Raw genomic sequence first — 19,056 nt, forward strand, 5'->3', positions numbered from 1 at the left:
GTGTAGCTGGGTTTAAAAAAGGTTTGGACAGGTGCCCGAAAGAAAAGTCTATAACTTATTATTAAGGAGGACTTGGGGAAATCCACTGCTTATCTCTGTGATAAGCAGTAAGGAATCTATCAACCTTTTCCCTTCCTGCCAAGTTCTTGGGATCTGGATTAGCCACTGTTGGAAACAGGATGCTGGGCTTGATGGAACTTTGGTCTGAACCAATACAGCAAATCTTAAGATCTTATGTTCTTATACTACTCTGCACATGTGCCCACAAACATGGCATCACAAACTGTGGACATACACACATATCCCTACTCAAGAAGCATTCACATTGTTACTCTTGGCTTTATGATTTCGACTATTACACCAAATTTCGCTTGTCTGCAATTTTGTAAGACAGCTCTGATTAAAAGTGCCCTACAAACTGAAATAAAACACACCCACCCTGAGACAGAGAAGCAGATTCAAGTTTTCATGTAGCATGCCCTGAGCGCATGCAACAAAAGCGTTTCTGTTGTAAGAAAATTATTTCCCTGCACAACTTTATAATGTGAATCGTGCAATGTATGGCATACATACTTTTGCAGATATTTTTAATTTTTGCTTTTGCAAGCCTACTTTTATGAGAAATAGTAGCATCACAAGAAGCAGTGTCTAGACAACAAGATTCAAGAATACACCAACTGTTCACAATTAAACATGCACAAGACTAAAGTTGGCAAAGAAACTTATGAAAGAGAGAGAGACAGAGAGAGAGAGAGATCCATATTGAGACATAGTCCAGATAGCAAAGTTAGCCAGCTAAGTTAACTCCTAATTATGTCCCCAGAGCACCCCTAACTTATCCGACTAAATTCTAGCTGCCTAGCGTATTAGTCTGCTAGAATTTAGCCGGACATATTCTTAAATATTAATTTAGCTGGCTAACTTCTGAGATATCCAGCTAAATGTTTTTGAATGTTGGGCATCACAGATACAAAGTCAAATGTTCTGAAGCAAAGCTTAAGCTACTGGCCCAGGAGTTACTTGAAAATTTCTATCTAATCAGTTAGAGGACAATTCTGAAAGGGATCTAACTGGGTACAAAAATAATTTACCTGGGTTGCTCTGGTTCAAAACCATCCACCTCAGAGCAGCTACAAGTTACACAGGTCTTTCCCAGCATGCATGCATTTAGTCATGCTAATAAAAGGCTTCCCCGTGGAGGGGAAGGCATTCTTAGGTCAGGAAAGTAAACGGCTTGCATATATTTGGATCTTCAAATGTACGTCCGCTATTTTATTCCCCATCAGAAGGTGAAAAATACATGTCCCCTTGTACGTATGTGTGAGCTTGCAACTCATTTTCAAAGGAAACATAAGTTTCCGTTTGAAAATTTAGCTACAGGGTACGCATGTACTAAAGCGTGCATGTACCATGCAACCTTGTGAGCTATTCCAAATTATCGCTTAGTATACAGCAATGTCACAGTTTTCTCCTACAGTACTGTGACTTACTTGATAAAGGAAATTGAAAACAAACTTGTTTTTACCATCAATTAAATATCTGAAGGAGCAATTTTCAAAAACTACCTATTTGGAACAGATTTCTAGCATATTTTGTTCCCTGTAGCTGTTAAAATTCTGGAATGAAACCAGCAATCATTCCTAAACTGCCAACAGAGTCACACAGTTCTGCTTTCTGATATTTTAATGCTCTAGCATTCTTTTCTGCGATCACCAAAAACAATTTTTTGTTGTTTTTCTGTGCTAATAAAACTCATTCAACAATGTTTCAGTCACCGCCACCCATGTATCAACATGAATCTCATAGGAGCACTTATTTTTTTTCTAGTCAGAGCTCTAGAGTTTCCAACCAGGTCAAATTGGTTGCAGATGTCAACAGGAGAAGCTTGATGCATATGTTGTCCATCACTGTTAGAAAGAAGAACCTGGTACTGCTGTTTTGCCTTGTTGCCTTTCTTGGGGGTCCAACTAAAGTTGAGCCTGAAGAAACTGACATGCTTATATAGCTTCCTTAGACTTCTCCATCAGTGTTTCTCAACCCACTCCTGGAGGCACACCTAACCACTGTCACCAGGGACAGACAGAGCCAGTCCTGATTCTGCTCTGTTGCAAACCCAGACTTCTAGTAAAACGTAAATAAATTGGAAATGCAATGGAGAAAAATCAGGAGCAGCTCGTCTTGTCCTTGATGAATGAAAGTCATTTAGTAACTCCACTATTAATTCAATGGGCAAAGAGGCATCAAGAAGTAGAAATGTCAAATCCTGTTTTTAGTTTCAAAAGAGGGAAATGAAAGAGGTTCCAGAGGACTAGAGGAGAGCAGATATCATCTCGCTTCATAAGCGTAGAAATAAGTTGGGTGGTAACTCCAGGCCGGTTAATTTGAGCTCTGTAAATTGTTAAAGGCTAGGATAGTAAGGTATCTTAACTCCATCATCACTGTTTATGTCATGTTTTTCCAGCTCAAGAGGTTCAAAGCATGCTGCATCGGTCAGAATTTACCATCATACTCTCACACAAAGGATGAGGCACGGCTCAATGCTCCGAACTTACTCACACCTCGCTCTACCATTGCCTGCAGAGGTCAATCTTTACCATGCTAAGTGCAAGCAGAATGTGAGGCTTAAGCTTAGGTCTCTATACAGAGCTGTGCAGATCAGTCTCTAGAACATGTTGTTATAAGGGGGTTGTGTTACAGGGATTAAATTTTAGTTCATAGGAGAAGCCTTTCTAAACATAGCATTAGGATGAGGTAGGTGTCCTGAAGTTGCTGGTTTTAGGGGTGGGGGGTGGGGGGAGGTAGCAGTGATAAGGAATGTGCAAGTGTTGCAGCAAGATGAAGTTTAAAATTTCTGATTTCCCCACAGGGCAAGAGGGTGGTTCAGGTTGCTATTCACACTCTTAAGGTGAAGTTTCAAAAGTTGCGTGCGTAGCTTGTTTGAGAAACCTCAGCATACGTGCATAAATCAGGGTCCGTGAGTACATCTGTACATGTACAAAAAGGTCCAACATTTATGCGAGTGAGTTGCTAGTTTATAAGAAATTTACGCTTATAAATGTAAATGTGGTACCTTTTACTTGCTGAGGGGATGGGAGGACCTGGGCCATTGCCACGCGGGTGTATTGATTTTTTTTTTTTTTACATTTTGTGGAGGAGTTGACTGGCGACCCCAGGTTGAGAAAGGGGGTCGCCAGTCGTCTCTCAACCTCCCCATTTGCCGTGCCTCTTTTAAAAAAAATTTTTAGCCGGCTTTTTAAATGGGAGGCAGGAGTCTTGGAACCCGCGATAGGGTCCTGGGGCTCCCGTCTCACATTTACCACTTTTCAGAAAGGCGTATGTATTTTATCCTGGCTGCGACCACCTTCTCAGTCAGCCGTGATCAAATATTTGCATAGGATTGCCTAAGTATGATCTTCTTTGCATGCATTTGCATTATTTAAGCATGCAAATCACACACAAAGAAGGTCATTGTAATAGGAGAGGGAACCTGGGCGGGGAGATGCAAAATATCTCGTATATTGCGCGATAAATGTGATATAACGTGCGTTAGAGCCCTACTGCAGCTTGATGCATCTCCCTGTATATTCTTTTAAAATGTGCTTCTTCCCTAGCCCGCATTCACCACTGCAAGACAATCACATTCAGTTGCAAACTTTTTTTTCCCTATTAATATATTTTTTAAAACCAAACCTTTAAGGACCTCAGAGCCAGTACACCAGCTCTTCTTATCAATCCAAACAAAAGGTTAATGAATGACTTTTACTTCTGATATCTTTTTTTTGTATTTTTTCAAGAAAATTAAACTATGAAAAAGATTTAAATGAGCTAGCTATTGTTGAAATCTTGAACACTGGTGTTCCTGCTCACTAATTTCATTCCCCTACAATTCAATCTCTTACAGTGTATAATTCAAAGCTCTAAACACTAGAATATATGTCCTCACATAACGTGTAGTCTTCTAATGAATTATTTATATACATCCATATGTCCCTTGAAAATTTCTGTGGACTTTGATAATGCATTATAGATCAACAATTATAGAACAATAAACCTTGGTTTTGCTACTTTTTTGGGGGATCAAAGGTTGTCAAAAGGCTGTGATTAATTGTAATAGCTGTAGAATCTCTTTGCCATTTCTACAAACTGGGAGTGTTCTAGTCCTGTCCGTGCCTTGATTTCTCTGCATATGAGATGAGTTGGTAGGGAGGTATAGGAGGACTCCTAGTGGAAAAGAGGTATGTTCTGGTGCCACTGGACAGAGAGAGAGAGAACACAGATTGTTTGCCGGGACTTTATCTGCATAGTATTTTACTATGTTACAATCCAGTCTTTTTTAGAGACTCAGGGGTAGATTTTCAAAGGGTTACATGCGTAATATATGCGCATATTGCGGCACACGCAAGTTACGCCTCCTTGAAATAAGGTAGGGGGGGGATTTAGGTAGGGCTGGGGGGTGGGGGAGAGCGGAAGAAAAGTTCCCTCCAAGGCCACTCCGATTTCGGAGCGGCCTTGGAGGGAACGGGGAAAGCCAACGGGGCTCCCCTAGGGCTTGGCGCGCACAAGGTGCACAAGTGTGCACCCCCTTGCGTGCACCGACCCTGGATTTTATAACATGCACGCGGCAGCGCGCGGATGTTATAAAATCGGGTGTACATTTGTGTGCGCCGGGTAGCACGAACAAATGTACCCCGTGCGCGCTCGTTTAAAAATCTGCCCTAGAGTATGCAGCTAGCGGAGTTTCCTCAGGAGTGTAAAACTCTCTCCTGACCCTTTAAGAAGGCTTTTAATCTCTTCCATGTCTTTGTCAAGAAAGAAACCCTTGAAAGCAGTGAGATAACCTGCATGTATAATCTTTAAGAGACTTTCAGCTTGAAACAGATCTGCCAGTGATTGTGTTGTGCTTGAGCCTTCATGGATAGCAGGTAATGATCATCCTCTTAAATTATCTGACGGGGGTTGGAGGAAAATGGAAAGTGCTCAGGGCTGAGTGTAAGAAATGTCAGTCTTTCAATCATTGAATAAAGAAGATAAAATAAGATAAAGGAGCCTGAGCGGCAGTTAGTACCTTTAAGGGAAGGCATGGGGGATTACTAACCTTAACCAATTGACCTCGATTCTTTTGACACAACTGCACCATTGCTCTCTGCTTTGATGGCGGGGGAGGGGGGGGGGAGGGATACTGGATTCTGATGACAGCCAACGCTGGACCCCGACTTTTACAATCCAGAGTGCTTATACACAGATGTGAAAAAAAAAAAAGCACAGGACCGAGTCTACTGCCAAGTGCAAAAGCAAAGCACATTCAAGCAGCATTGTCTGAATTATCAAGAAGGTTGCTCGCCCCGTAAAAATGTTGCTAGCAGTAATTTTGTTATGCGTTTGGCAGTGGCTTGGTTTTGATTGTTAATATCACTATGCTAAATGTAAGGCTTGGGGGTAACCTGCACGAAGCAGCAGTTACTACCGGTACCCTTAACAGAAGGCTTGGGGGCGACCCACATGGAGCGGCAGTTACTACCATAATAAACCTGCTGGGCAGACTGGATGAACCATTTGGTCTTTTTCTGCCGTCAATACTATGTTACTATATTAAACGTAAGGAAGATGGAATGTGAATAGATTGTAAATGCTGTTGTTAAAAGTTTACAAATCTTTTGTGGAAGGAAAGAGATAAGTTGTTTGGGAACAATTACTCATGGTGTATGTGGTCTTATTTGAGAGGTAACGGAAATTAACTTTATATGTTCACCCACACCCTGGTCTCGAATATTTCCCCACTATAGAAAAGAGCCCCTCCTGCCTATCTCATGTTTAATAGCAAGCAAGGGTTGTACAATATTTTGTTTGATTTAGTCAGTGTTGGGTTTTGAATTATGTTTATTGCTAAAATAAATATAATTGATTTTGAGAGGGTGCCAACTGGCAACAGTTTAAGGATTTATATCAAATAACAGCAGGCTTATGAAAGGGAAACTTTAATACTGCTTAGCTGTAATGCTTAAGGAGAGCCTTCAAATCACAGAATTATTAGAATGCTTTATTGGTGCAATAATGAACTGAGAATTCAATTATACTGCTTTTGATATACAGTGTAATACACTAGCTAAGTATTAATTTAATAAATAAAATCAAGCTAGATTATTCAAAATATCAGCTTGCCTGTCTCTACTTCATCGCTTCTCCTGTAAGTCTTATAGTTAGGTCATCTATTTTTTTGGCCTTAAGATATGTATTTCTCACTGTTCTGAGGAATTATAGGGAAGTAATCACAGAAGGCACTGAATCTGCAGGAATATTTTGAGTTTTTTTATCAAGCTGACTGTAGGGGCTATTGACTACTTTAGGCAGTCTTGTGGGGTTAACAAAAATTATGCAGTACATGTTTGGTAAACTCAAATATTGCTTTTTAATGCTGCTTAAGTTGCTCATTTTAGGAGGAATAGTTCCTTCTAACAACAAAAATGACCATTTTTCAGTGTCCCTCAAATTGCACCAGTCCTACTGGAGATTACAACCTGCCTCTCATCTCCTCCTACAATTTCTTTCATCAAAGCTTTCAAATCTTGACACCTCTTCTTCAGACAGATGTAGAAACCAGGCATGAATTAACTAATAATTTGTTAATGGAAAAGCAGTGCATGCCTACCTAACGTAGAGTGATCGCTTCGGATTAGTTCTCAGGGAGCCAGACCCGGAACTCATGCTGTGATTCATCATCTGCTCGCGCAGGTCATGGATTTTTGCCTCGAATCGAGCGTACTCTGAGAACAAAAATAAAGAAAAAAAAATCCCAAAGTTTGTTATGTGAGCTGTAAACCCCCAGAAAAAATCGCTAGAAGAGCCGATCTGGTGATTGCCGGTGGTATGCAGGGATGCCATCAGTGTTATAACAGGGTCTTAAAAGCAGCACAAGGTTACACAGAAATAGACAGTAAGCAAAATAAGCATTCTTCAAGACACGCTACTTTTGAAATCAGGTAGATGTTTAAAGTCCTCTTCAAAAGACAATTTTGCTTAGCAAAGTAAGGCATTTTGCATGACAGTAAAATGTGCTTCGCTTAGAAGCAGTCAGACTGAACTCTCCACTGATCATAAGTGCTGAAAGTTTAGTGCCAAGTTGAACTTAAAACTCATACCAATATTTATAGGACAGCTGGTTCTTATTTTTCTTGTTTCTAACCCTAACAATGACCTAATATATAAGCAGTACACTGTAGGGTTAGAAAGGACAGGGCTGAAAAGAAACATCCATGGAATTAGAGGCTTTTTTTTTTTTTATACAGAGTGGGACAGACAAGCCTGATTCTTAAAAGTGATGAAGTGATCAGGTTCTCAAGATAATCCAGAATGAAAATTTACAGCATTAATCAGAGTACACTGACCCTGTTTTAAAAATGTATTTCTATATATATTCATCAAGATGAAATCCTTAGGGACTGTAACCGTTTACCCATCTATCTAGGAGCTCGGTGGCATCCTCGGCAGCTGGACTGGATCAGATGCCTTTGCCAGACAATTTGATATACTATGATCTACTAAACTGATCACATTATGGCTTGTACCTTGATAGACATTTTTTAACCAGGAAAATTCCCAGGATTATAAGCATATGCCTACAACCAAAGAGGAAATTTTATCTCCCAGGGAGGTTTGATCATCTCTCTGTCAGTCAGGTCATCTGAACTCTCTGGCACATCCACTATTTTTATTGGAGGATGGATTTACCCAAATGCAACCTCTGTCCATTTGTGAAGAGCTAGCTGGCCAATGCTTTCTGTTTTTGGAGGAAGACTTTTGGCTATTCCTGGCTTTTGAACTTACATTCGTAAAGCATATATTTCTGCTTTTTGTAGCCCTGCTTTTTCTATTCTCCCCTACCGAACCTCTCTTCCTGTGGGAAGCGCATGACGTTTTGCTCTACAAATCTGGTCTCTAGGCAGTTTGGCAATTCTGATAAAGCTGGCAGACACTGTGCCAAGACAAAACCTCAGGTAACATTGATTTTTGCTCTAAAGCCTCTGCTTGCAAATGGAACCGTTCTGAGCAATTTCTTATTCCAATGCAGAAATATTGAGAAGATCGGTTTTCAGTCTAGGATTATAGTCATCTTTGACCTTCATTAGTTTGCTTAGGAAAGCTGTGATTGAAAGTAAAACCTTTCCCAAACTTTATATAAAAGAAAAAGAGAAAATCAAGCTGGTACTTTAATTTGATCTGATAGTTTTCTAATAAGTCATAGTGAAGGTTCTTTCTGATGCACATTTTTAGGGCAAGGATATATGCCTTCATTTATCAGAATATGTACTGTAAGAACCCTCTGTGCTTAGAACACATTCCAATTAAAAACCTGATATGGCTTTAAAAATAATAAAAACTAAAATTAAACAAGTATAAGAATTAAATAATCACTCCCCACCCCTAAAAGAAGCCCCATACAAAACAATAGACAATACTGTGACATCACTGCTCAACTGGTGCTGCTCAGCAAAGAATGGAGATAAGAAATTACTATATTACCCCGCTGACATTCATGAATCAGTCAGCATCATTCACACGATACGTCTGAGATTTGGAAAGTATCGGGTCCGGATCTCAGTCTTATGGAGTGACGATAAGAGATCAAGCAGCTGACCCTCAGGAACACCTTGCCAGCTTATTTGCACATGAAGTTTGCCAGCGAAGGAAGGCACAACATCCCCAGCCTACAGGCACCTCTGTTTTCTGTTTCATGCAAGAACAACGCAGTGCACTCTGCTATTTTTTTTAATTGTTCTGCTTCGTTTGGACAATTTATTGAAAGGGAACCCATTATTGCATTAATCTTTCTCAGGCTCTGGGTTTCAAATGGATTTATCCATTCCAATGCATGGAAAAAAAACAAACAAGGTCAACAGAAATCACTTAAGGTCATGCCTTTTTATTGGACTAATTTGATACATTTCTTGACCAGCTTCAGGAGCAATGCTCCCTTCATCAGGTCAAAATAAAAACCATATTATCTTTTCTATTCTAATGAAGTAGTTTGACTATCCTTTCTCTAGTCCATCTGAAGGAAGTAGCTAATTTCCAGTCTTTTGTTTTATTTTTTTTTAAATTACTTAAAATAACTTTAGTTTCTTGAAGATTTTTTAATCGGTACTGTAAAAACAACAACCGTGTTAAGCTTTGCATGGGAGAAAACCTATCTTCAGAATAAATACACTCATAAAAGTGCATCTAGTGTAAAAGAGGTCAATGATCAGGGAAAAGAGTTAGCGGAGGAAAAAACTAACTTTTGTGGGAGACAATGCTGAGAGATTCAGAACTAGCTGGAAAATTAGACAATTGCAGATGTCAGACTCTGAGAATGGTTTTCTAGAAATTTGATAAAATTTAAATAGCCTTTAGTATGTATGCTTCTGGAGTGGAAGACAGGCTAGAAAACATGTAAAGAAAATAACTAAAATATCTCAAAGAATTGAATGACTTGATCTAAAATTGCTACATAAAGATTCTGAGTGAAATGAGCATCATCTGCCCTCACAGCTGAGATTTTTTCCTAATCAGTGAGTATGCCATTAACTTCATAATCCAAATTTATTTCAAACATGAAATATCTGATGCAACAAAGAAAATGATTAGGGGAATTGGATGGATCAGTGCACTGACAAAGGAATATACGGCATGGTGCCTCTTAAGCTACTGTTTCGAGTCCAACTGAGACACAATTACTGCCTGTAGGGTAATTTAGTTTCAGAATAGATTACCTAATTTATTAGGTAAGCCGGAATCCTAGTTCACTAGTTTAAGGGAGCAGAAACATAACTTTGTGAGGTACTTTCCTGTTCCATGTAAGACTCGCATTTTAAGTCACTCCAATGTTATATGTAAACCGAAATGATTAGCAACATTGTTGCTAGAATTTCGGTATATAAAAAATGTTAAATAAATAAATAAATACTTAATCAGTTTTATCATGGCAGCAAAAATATACAAGGTTTGATATAGTATAGTTTTATTTTTTTGTTTCTAAGTTTTACAAAGTTCTCTTAAGACGTGTTATGCAAACAAACCTGCATTAACTCAGTCAGCCTGCACTTATCAACATGCAACGCCAACTAATTAACCTAGCTGAGGTTAATTAAGCCAGTTATCTCATCCTTATCTGTAGGTGGCTCATAGAGATCCAGGACCTGTCTCCAAGCATGGAGGAAGTCCAGCCACAACTCCAGCAAGCACAAGGCAGGTTACACTACAGTCTCAGGTAGCAAAACTCAGAGGACTCTCGAGTTATGTCAGCAGGAATGGGGTGAAGAAGGACTTGGCTTACCAAGGTTCCTGCAGGAATAAGATTGACACGCCTGACAAGGCGGCTACTCCAAGGTTAATGGAGCAGACTGTGCTTAGCAAGAAGCTCAATCTGGAAGCTTGCTAGTTCGCAGGCATGGGGTTCATGTGAACAGCAGCAATTGGAAAGTTCTATAATGGTGACAGTAGTGACGGCAGCAGAAAATCTGTGAAGTCCAGAGTCTTTTTATTTGCCCAGGCCTTGATTGCATATTCTGTTCCATAGGATCCCAATGTTGATCTTTGATTGGATATCACCATCATCTAGTGGCATTGGATTGGTGACATCTTCTGAAGCCAGATGTATATGCATACTCTCACCTTTGGTAATGAGGGCATCAGCCTCATAGCTGGATACAAAGCTGTGGTGAAGGCCATGGCTTATCAGTCCATGTGTCTGGGGTATACCAGCAAATTGTGAGGTGCAGACAGACATATGATAGAAGAATAATACCAGTCTCTTCTCACTATGTAGTTTCTCACAGTTTTTAAAAGTCACATGTTTGAAAACACATAAGAACATAAGACATGCCATACTGGGTCAGACCAAGGGTCCATCAAGCCCAACATCTTGTTTCCAACAGTGGCCAATCCAAGTCACAAGCACCTGGCAAGTATCCAAACATTAAATAGATCTCAAGTTTCCATTGCTTATTAATTAAAAGCAGTTTATGGATTTTTCCTCTAGGAACTTATCCAAACCTTTTTTAAACCCATATACTAACGGCCATAACCACATCCTCTGGCAATGAATTCTAGAGCTTAAATATGCACTGAGTGAAAAAGAATTTCCTTCAATTTGTTTTAAATAAGCAATTTGCTAACTTCATGGAGTGCCCCTAATCCTTCTTTTTTCTGAGAGAGTAACCAATTTACATTAACCTGTTCAAGTCCTTTCATGATTTTGTAGACTTCTATCATATCCCCCCCCTCACTCGTCCCTTCTCCAAACTGAACAGCCCTAACTTCTTTAGCCTTTCTTCGTAGGGCAGCCGCTCCATGCCCCTTATCATTTTGGTTGCCCTTCTCTGCACTTTCTCCAGTGCAACTATATTTTTTTCAAGATGCGGTGAAGCAGAATTGCACACAATATCCAAGGTGCGGTCTCACCATGGAGCGATACAGAGGCATTATGACAACCACCGTTTTATTTGCCATTCCCTTCCTAATAATTCCTAACATTCTGTTTGCTTTTTTTGACCGCCACAGCACACTGAGCTAGTGATTTCAATGTGCTGCTCAGGCCTGCACTTTGGTTCAGTCTGTGAAAGACTGTAGGCCCTGGTTCAATTAAGCACATCTTCCAGGGTGGCTAACTTATGCCTTACATGCCGTAAGTCACTAGTTGGTCAAAGTGAAATGAGCTGGTGGCATCAGTTTGGTTCACAGTAAGCAGTGAAGCTGATAATAATAATGCCATGATTACTGTTGGCACTAGCGTCTTTCCCTTGCATGGAATTTTTTTTTTAAACCATTGGTGAGGGAGTATATAAGAAAGTCTCTCAGCCATAGCTATCTGGTCTGGTCCTCCTTAAGAGCCAACCCAGCAAGAAATTCTGGCCAGGGAGGCCATTGTTCAGGCTGCCACAAAAGTTACATGTGGCCCCGGGCCCCGATCCCAATCCCCCCCCCCTCCCCACTACCCAAGAGACATCCCGATTCCCCCCAGCCACCAAGTGAGGGCGACTGCTCCCCGATTGAAAGGAAAAAAAAAAAAAAAAAAAAAAGCAGTATCTCGGTCCCACCCTCAACCTCCCTTCCCAAGGGTCCGATTCACTATTCACATGGCTGGGGCAAGGTCAGGTCAGTGCCATTTTGGAAAATGGTGCCAACCAGGCCGGGTGAGAGGGTAAACCTGGCCCTAAAGTGGGATCCGGTTTTAAGTGCTAGGGGGGTTGGAGGTGAGAAAAAGGGGTGGGGTCAGGAAAGTACTTTTATTTTCCTTTCAGGGGGTAGGATTGGGGCACAGCACATTTTTTTTTCGGGGGAGGGGGGAACCATCACTGTCACTTGGGAGATGGGGAGATCAGAATCTGGATGTCTTTTGGGGGTGGGGAGGGGATCAGGGGCTGGGGCCACATTTGACTTTGGGGAGGAGGGAAAGGGGGGCTAGGGATGTCACCGTGTGGGTCTTTTTTCAATTTTTAACATTTTGGGGGAGTTGGGGCCGCCTCGATTGGCAGCCCTGGGTTGACTTGGGGGGGGGGGGGTCAGCACTGACCCCTGCTCAAACTCATGTGACCATGACATTTGGGGGAGGGGCCAGCAGCCCTTTAAGGTGATGGCAGTCCCTTGAGGATGGGGGTCAGTCATGTTAAAGGGCCACTAGGTACGTTTTTGTCCTGTGGTGTTTGACCGCAAGAGAAATGAATATGCCATAGAGCCACAATATTTTTTCAGGGGATGGGCCCCACTATCGTGGCGACCCCCTCCCCCCCCCTCCTCATGATAATAGGACCCCTCCTCCGATAAAAAATTGCGGCTTGATGCATCTAGGGGTTAGCCAGCTATGTCTGATTGGGCCAAACAGCAGTCTTAAAGTTAGCCCGATAAGGTTATCCAGCTAATTGTAAGGTGGTCTGCTATATTCAGTAGTGCAGCTATAATATTGAATATACCTCCAAAGTTAGTGGGCTAAGTTTATCTGGCTTACTTTGCTATCCAGACAGTGATTGAATATAGACCTCAATATTTATAGAATAGACCTCAATATTTATAGAAACATAGAGCATGACAGCAGATAAAGACCATAAGGCCTATCCAGTCTGTCCATTCACATCTCCTGCTCAGCTTATGAATGAATTCTCCAAAAAGCATTCACATGTGTTCATTAGGAAAGGAAAGAAAAAGATTTATGAGGTGAATTTGATTTACTGCAAGCTATCCCTGTACAAGAATTGCTAGAGAACAGCACCCAGAGCATCCATTAGAAGTTACTGCTGTATTTATTGCTTCAGAGAGAGATTTGAGCACCTCAGGCATTGAGTGCTGTCAGCAAAACTGTAGATTTTTACATTGTCTGCATGTCAAGATTATGGTTTATGTTGCATGAGTGGTATTTCTGTTTTTGAAAACCTTTTCTACTCAAGATCTGGAAGTATGCACCCAATTCTGTAGCCTTTTGATCACAAATGATTGTGAATGGAACAGCAGAGCACACCATCCTTTGCAGGTGGCCTTTAGGAAAGGCCTAGTATCTGCTAGTGCTACCATTGAAAATTTGTATTTACTCCTGTGATGCCAGCTAAGCTGCACTATACTTCAAACTGGGAAATCTTACAGAATTGGGAGGTTCCAAGGGAAGCAGGGTCATCTAGGGGTGACAGGGTGGTCATCCCCTAAACTAGGATGGGGCAGGTTAGGAGGTGAATCGATGAGGAGTCCAGAGTTGGGGATTTTGAGGAGTTCTGAGTGATGTTGATGATGATGTAGGGCGACATATTGGAGGAAGCCTGGTGAGAGGCTGCACTCGGCCTCGAGGTTCCAGCTTGACCCGTAGGAGAGGGGATTCCTTTTAATGCACGTGGCATGGGCTTGACAGGGAGATCCAGCCTTTTGACCACAGGGAGAGATTTGTTCCTGGCAAACCAGCCCATTTGTAATTTTTGGTACAAGAGGAGGAGTCTCTAACCCTTCTGTGGAACTCTGAGGAGTCTGGGGCTTTTCAAAGAGTAATGAGGGAGTCCAGTTAAGAAACATGAGGAACTGTATTCATCTTTTGTGATTTCTGGAACTTAAGCTGTTTTCCTGTCTTGATTTTGTATTTTGGACTGTACTTTTGCATGCTGATTTTTTATTCTTCTCAATAAAATCTATCATTGCTTGGAATACAACACCCCAAGTATGGACCAGATTATTTGTTGAATGGGATCCTCTTAGGACCCTGCAGGTTATCCTATCCTCAACAGAGAATCTGTGTTCCCCAGCCCTGCAATGAGTGGGTCAGTGCTCAGCAGGGACTGGAACTTTTGATCCCCTTCCCAATTGTGGGGGAATGGGGGAGGGAGGGGGCAGGGGGAGGAAGGGAGGATTAGATTCCATAATCAGAGACTGAAAACTGCCACACAGCCAGAAAACAAGAATAGATCCAGATTAGTCATTTCAACAGAATCCTAGGGAAATGATAGGCAGCCTTTATTTATTTGCATGTATGTTAAGTTCTAAATGTTACATTTCTCAGACCAGCTAGCACAGATCTGAAATTTAGCCCTTTGGGTCTTTCACTTCATATCTCAATAACTACACAGCCCCCATGGTTGCTATTATAAAAATCCCTGGCACTTCCAAAAGGAGAGATTCAGACCAATAGTTGCAAGAGCAAATGGATCCCAGGGAAGTGCAAGGTGCCCTGAAGGTGTTCACCTCTGAATCTCTGGGCCTTAAAGGCACAGACCTTATTTACTACTGTAAGGTCTCATCTTTCCTAGTATGGTTTCATGTATGATAATTTGGAATCAAAAGAATCCTTGGAGCTAGGGCTCCCTACACTAGCCTTTCTTATGGTGAAAATATTAGCAGAAAGGCTCCTCCATAGATGATCTGACTTCAGATAATGGTGAGGATATCATTCAGGAAAGTGGATTTAAAGGCCTTTCAACACTAAATATACATGTAGACCGGTATGGCCACGCTGTTTGATGCCATAAGGATTGTTTTGTTTTTAATGCAGATTTAGTCTGAAACATGGGCCTATGTCATGCATTTCTTTTTAAATATATGGACATTTTCTTCATGTTTATCAGTGATTTTTTTTTTTTTTTGCTGTTATTAGGCTGAACTTCTGGCAGCATTTTATTCCAGCTCTCTGTGGACCCTGAGGATCATCTTTCTTTCAGGAAAGTATTCATCATCAGAAATCTGTTTGGAAAACGTATTTACATATTTTTTTCACATTTGTAAGATATTTTCACATGTGAGATACTGAAAACGACTATGGGCCGGATTTTAAAAGACTTACCCTCATGAAACCCGGGGGTTTACCCAGCCATTTGCCACTGTGCTGGGGGATCACGTGCCAGCAGGTTGCCGAGCGCGCAACTTGCTCTTACTCAGAAGCAGAAGCAAAAGGTAGGACAAAGTATTTGGGGGGATTTAGGACAGGGATAGGGTGAGGGCAGGATAGGGGGAAGGGAAGTTCCCTCCCAGTCCACGCATGTTATAAAATCACGCGTCCATGTGTGTGTGCTGGGTAGCGCGCGCGCAATGTTTAAAATCTACCCCTATGGTTTTTGGGACATGATTTTATGGGCAAATTATTGAAAATTCCTATGAAAAGAATTATGCTTAGGGGAGGCCCAATAATTATCGTCTTTTTAATGAGAGCTTGACCTAACAGTTTGGGCTTGAGCTTTTGATTTTTACGAGAATCCCCCTGTGCATCATGTTTTTTACTCTATTATATTGACCAGTCCTATCTGATACCCTACGATGTTTGCTTTGCCACAATTTGTGTGGTCACCGTTAGCTTTTTTATTCTTGTGTGATTTGATCACTTCAGAACTGAACCAGCAAACTGTCTTGGAAGCTCTTTACATATAATTTTTTTGTTTGCCTCACTTTTGCTTGCGTCTTACATTTGACCTTAAGTCTCCCCCATGGAAGATATTTGGCTCTGTCATTGCACCCTAACAATTATAGGCCTGGATTCATCATTCTATCGCAGAATGATGAATCCTGCGAAAACAGAAGGTGGGGGGGGGGGGGCCTGCGAAAGCCGGTAGCCTTCGCACCACCGCGGTGTCTTCGCTGCTGGCTTTCGCACCGAATAGCGCCACCGTGAAAGGTGGCGCTATTTGGCGCGCTACTGGCGATAAGGTTACTAACCTTATCACCGCCAGCGAAAACATCACCGAGTCCACCCCCTCGCCGCCCCGACTCCTCCCCTTGCCGCCCCGACTCCTCCCCTCGCCGCCCCGACTCCACCCCCAGCATGCTATCGCACGCGATAAGCCTTTGAAAATGACCTCCATAGACAGCTGCAATTCAACTGAACAAATTGCCTTCAACTGTTTCTTTCCCCTAGCCACTAGCGATCCTTTGTGTTAACACGGGTAAGGTGGGATACCCATGGGATGCTCCCCTCTCCCTTTTCCCCTGCAAAAAACACACAGAAAGCATATTGGGATTTAACAAGGCCATAGTATATTCTACAAGACCATAACTCAAGCCTTGCATAAACCAATCTCAGGATCTCCCCTCACTACCAACAGCCCTCCCCTTCAAAATTACCCACAGCTGCCACCACAACCCCAGTGACATACTGCTACTCCCTCCTCTGCCGTGAACCCTATACCCCTCCCCAGTGCTCCCGCTGTGCTCAATGGTCCACCCTGCAGCCTGAACAGTGACCTCGCTCTATTTAGCTGCCTCATATGGCAGCCCCTACCCCCCCCAGGTACACATGCCCCATCATGCCCACCTTGCAGGGCTGAATCTTATCCCTTTAACAATCAGCAGCTAGGCTCGGGTTTGTCCCCAACACACACTGCAATATAACAGCCAGAATTACAACCACCGTTAACATGAATGCAGGAATAGAGGGGGGGGGGGGGGGGGAGAAAAGCCGCCAGCAGTGACCGCACCGAAAAGGGAGGAAAACAAATATCTCCCATGTGAAATTAGCACAAAAAAGGCGCCAAAAAATCTTTTCCACGTCCACCCCACTTCCCCGCTGAAATCCACCAATCAGGTGGCTAGCAGGCCGGCTCCCCTTCCAAACCCTAACACCTCATGCGTGGATAAGGGTGAGGGGGCGAAATGCCACCCCGCCATCATGTTAATGGCAGCAGGGTGGACCTCCCCCCCTCCCCCCCTCCCCCCTCTCCCCCCCACCAGCCTCAGTTACTGTTTTTGTCCTCCCCATCTCTTTCTGGGAAAAAGTATTGTCTGACATTGCTCCTGATTTTAGCCCTAGTCCTACAGCTTTCTTTCCTTGGGGAAAAGGTTTGATTCTTGTGCATTATTAATCCCTTTCAGTAAATCTAAATCTACTATTCATGACGTCCCTTGTGAATTTAGCAGATAACCTTGACGATGCAGAATGTTGGACTACATGATATTACTTAGAAATGTAGTGCACCCGAAAGCTACCGGCAGAAAGAAACTTTCTTCAAAGTTTTACGCCTTCCTCATGTTGGGCGTCAATTTTCAAAAGCCCATTATCCACGTAAATTGCTACTTAGATGGGTGAAAGGGCTACTTGGAAACTTTAAAGGGAGGTGAACTGTTCCACGAGCGCGCCGGCTTCTACCTGCATTTTTTTGTGGAGGCGTTGCCAGGAGGGGGATAGGCCCGGGGAGGCAACCTCGCACGCAGATTTGCATTTTCCAAACTCCCCCGCCTCGTTTACGCAGGAAAAAAGTGCCCGCTGAAGAAGCAGGCGCAAATCCGTGCGTGGGATTTTTCCTTGGGCACTTTTCAAAGGGAAAATAGGCAGGGACTTTCTGCTTGGAGAATTTAGTACAGCATCAGCGGGGGAAGTGCCCGCGGGCTTTGTCACTGCCTGCACAGTTTTGTGCATCGCCCTCATTTTTCTTGGTTCTAAAAGTAAAGTGACGCTGAATAAAGGTAGAAAGACATTTTTTTCCCCCCTGTATCTTCTACTGTCTAACATCACCAAGGTCCTCACGAAGGCTACTCTTTCTTTCCTTACTTTTTCCGGTGCGGATAGCGCCCAATTCACAGAGACTCTGGGCAGGTCTGTAATAGCACAGAACATAAAAATACATAATTAAAACCAACACATATAAACAAAAGAGCCTAACTACAACACTAAAATATCAACATGTCTACCACTATTCATCCATGTTTTTAATTGTCTGTTTTTGATTACTTGAAAAATGAACTGGGAGGTATCGCACATAGAAAAAAAAAAAAAACTATTCACATTTTTATTTTTATGGGATCGCACAGAGGAGTCAGGAAAGAAATCCCATCAACTCTTTGGACTGTGGACTATGTGAAATCACAAATGTCCTATTTCCGGTAATAAGAAGCTGTTAATATACTTTTGTCCCCTCTCCAGCAGAGCTCTTTGTCATTTGAATTGCAGATACGAGTTATTTAATACAAGTAGGTGGAAAACGCAACAGCCTGAACATTTTTTATTCTCCAAATCCTAAGGCAACTTGAATTAGCAATGTCTCATGTATATGTTTATAATTGGAAAGTTTTATTGTAATCAGTAAACAACAGAAAACAAGAGCTGGAAGAGGCTTGAGCTTAAACAAGGACAAAATTGATCAGCACTGCTGACAAACCATTATATGCAAAGAGAAGTGTAGTCTATATCAAGAATCATTACCATACAGGGGGATAAACTGTTAAAGGCTGCATTGTTCAAGCCTACACTGAGAGTAGTAAATCCCACCACAGCAAAATGGGAAATTAATTTCACATAGCACCAATACCAATGAGGTCAAGGTGTGAAACGAAATCAGGTTACTATACAGTGTGTGATATCCCTCATGCCACCTATTCATTCAGAGCGGCCTTCCAAGTAGGTGAAACACTCTGGGTGATGGCTGAGGCACTGTAAGATGTTCCATAGAAGGGATCTGTCAGTAACCTATGTTAAGCACCAAGCACGCTTAAGGCGCTTCTCCAAGGACACAAGGATACCACAGCAAAGTCAGGTCAGGCTCAATAGGGCATTTAGGGTTCACATGGCCAGAACTGCAAGCAGGCCAAGGCAGCAGAGGATTCTGGGTAAATCACAGTCTCCATGTTGGT

At 42.1% G+C, this 19,056-nt stretch overlaps 1 protein-coding gene across 4 annotated transcripts in view; it reads right to left on the reverse strand.

The window, feature by feature from the left end:
- DLG2 (discs large MAGUK scaffold protein 2) overlaps window positions 1–19,056 on the reverse strand; it is a 2,548,136-nt gene that overhangs the window by 285,501 nt on the left and 2,243,579 nt on the right. For all 4 annotated transcript variants that reach the window (XM_029602231.1, XM_029602229.1, XM_029602228.1 and 1 more), the window contains one exon: window positions 6,647–6,761. In XM_029602231.1, coding sequence (XP_029458091.1) covers window positions 6,647–6,761 — 115 coding nt within the window. The remainder of the gene's footprint in view (window positions 1–6,646; window positions 6,762–19,056) is intronic.

Source organism: Rhinatrema bivittatum, chromosome 5 (genome assembly GCF_901001135.1).
Source record: "Rhinatrema bivittatum chromosome 5, aRhiBiv1.1, whole genome shotgun sequence".
Lineage (NCBI taxonomy): Eukaryota > Metazoa > Chordata > Amphibia > Gymnophiona > Rhinatrematidae > Rhinatrema > Rhinatrema bivittatum.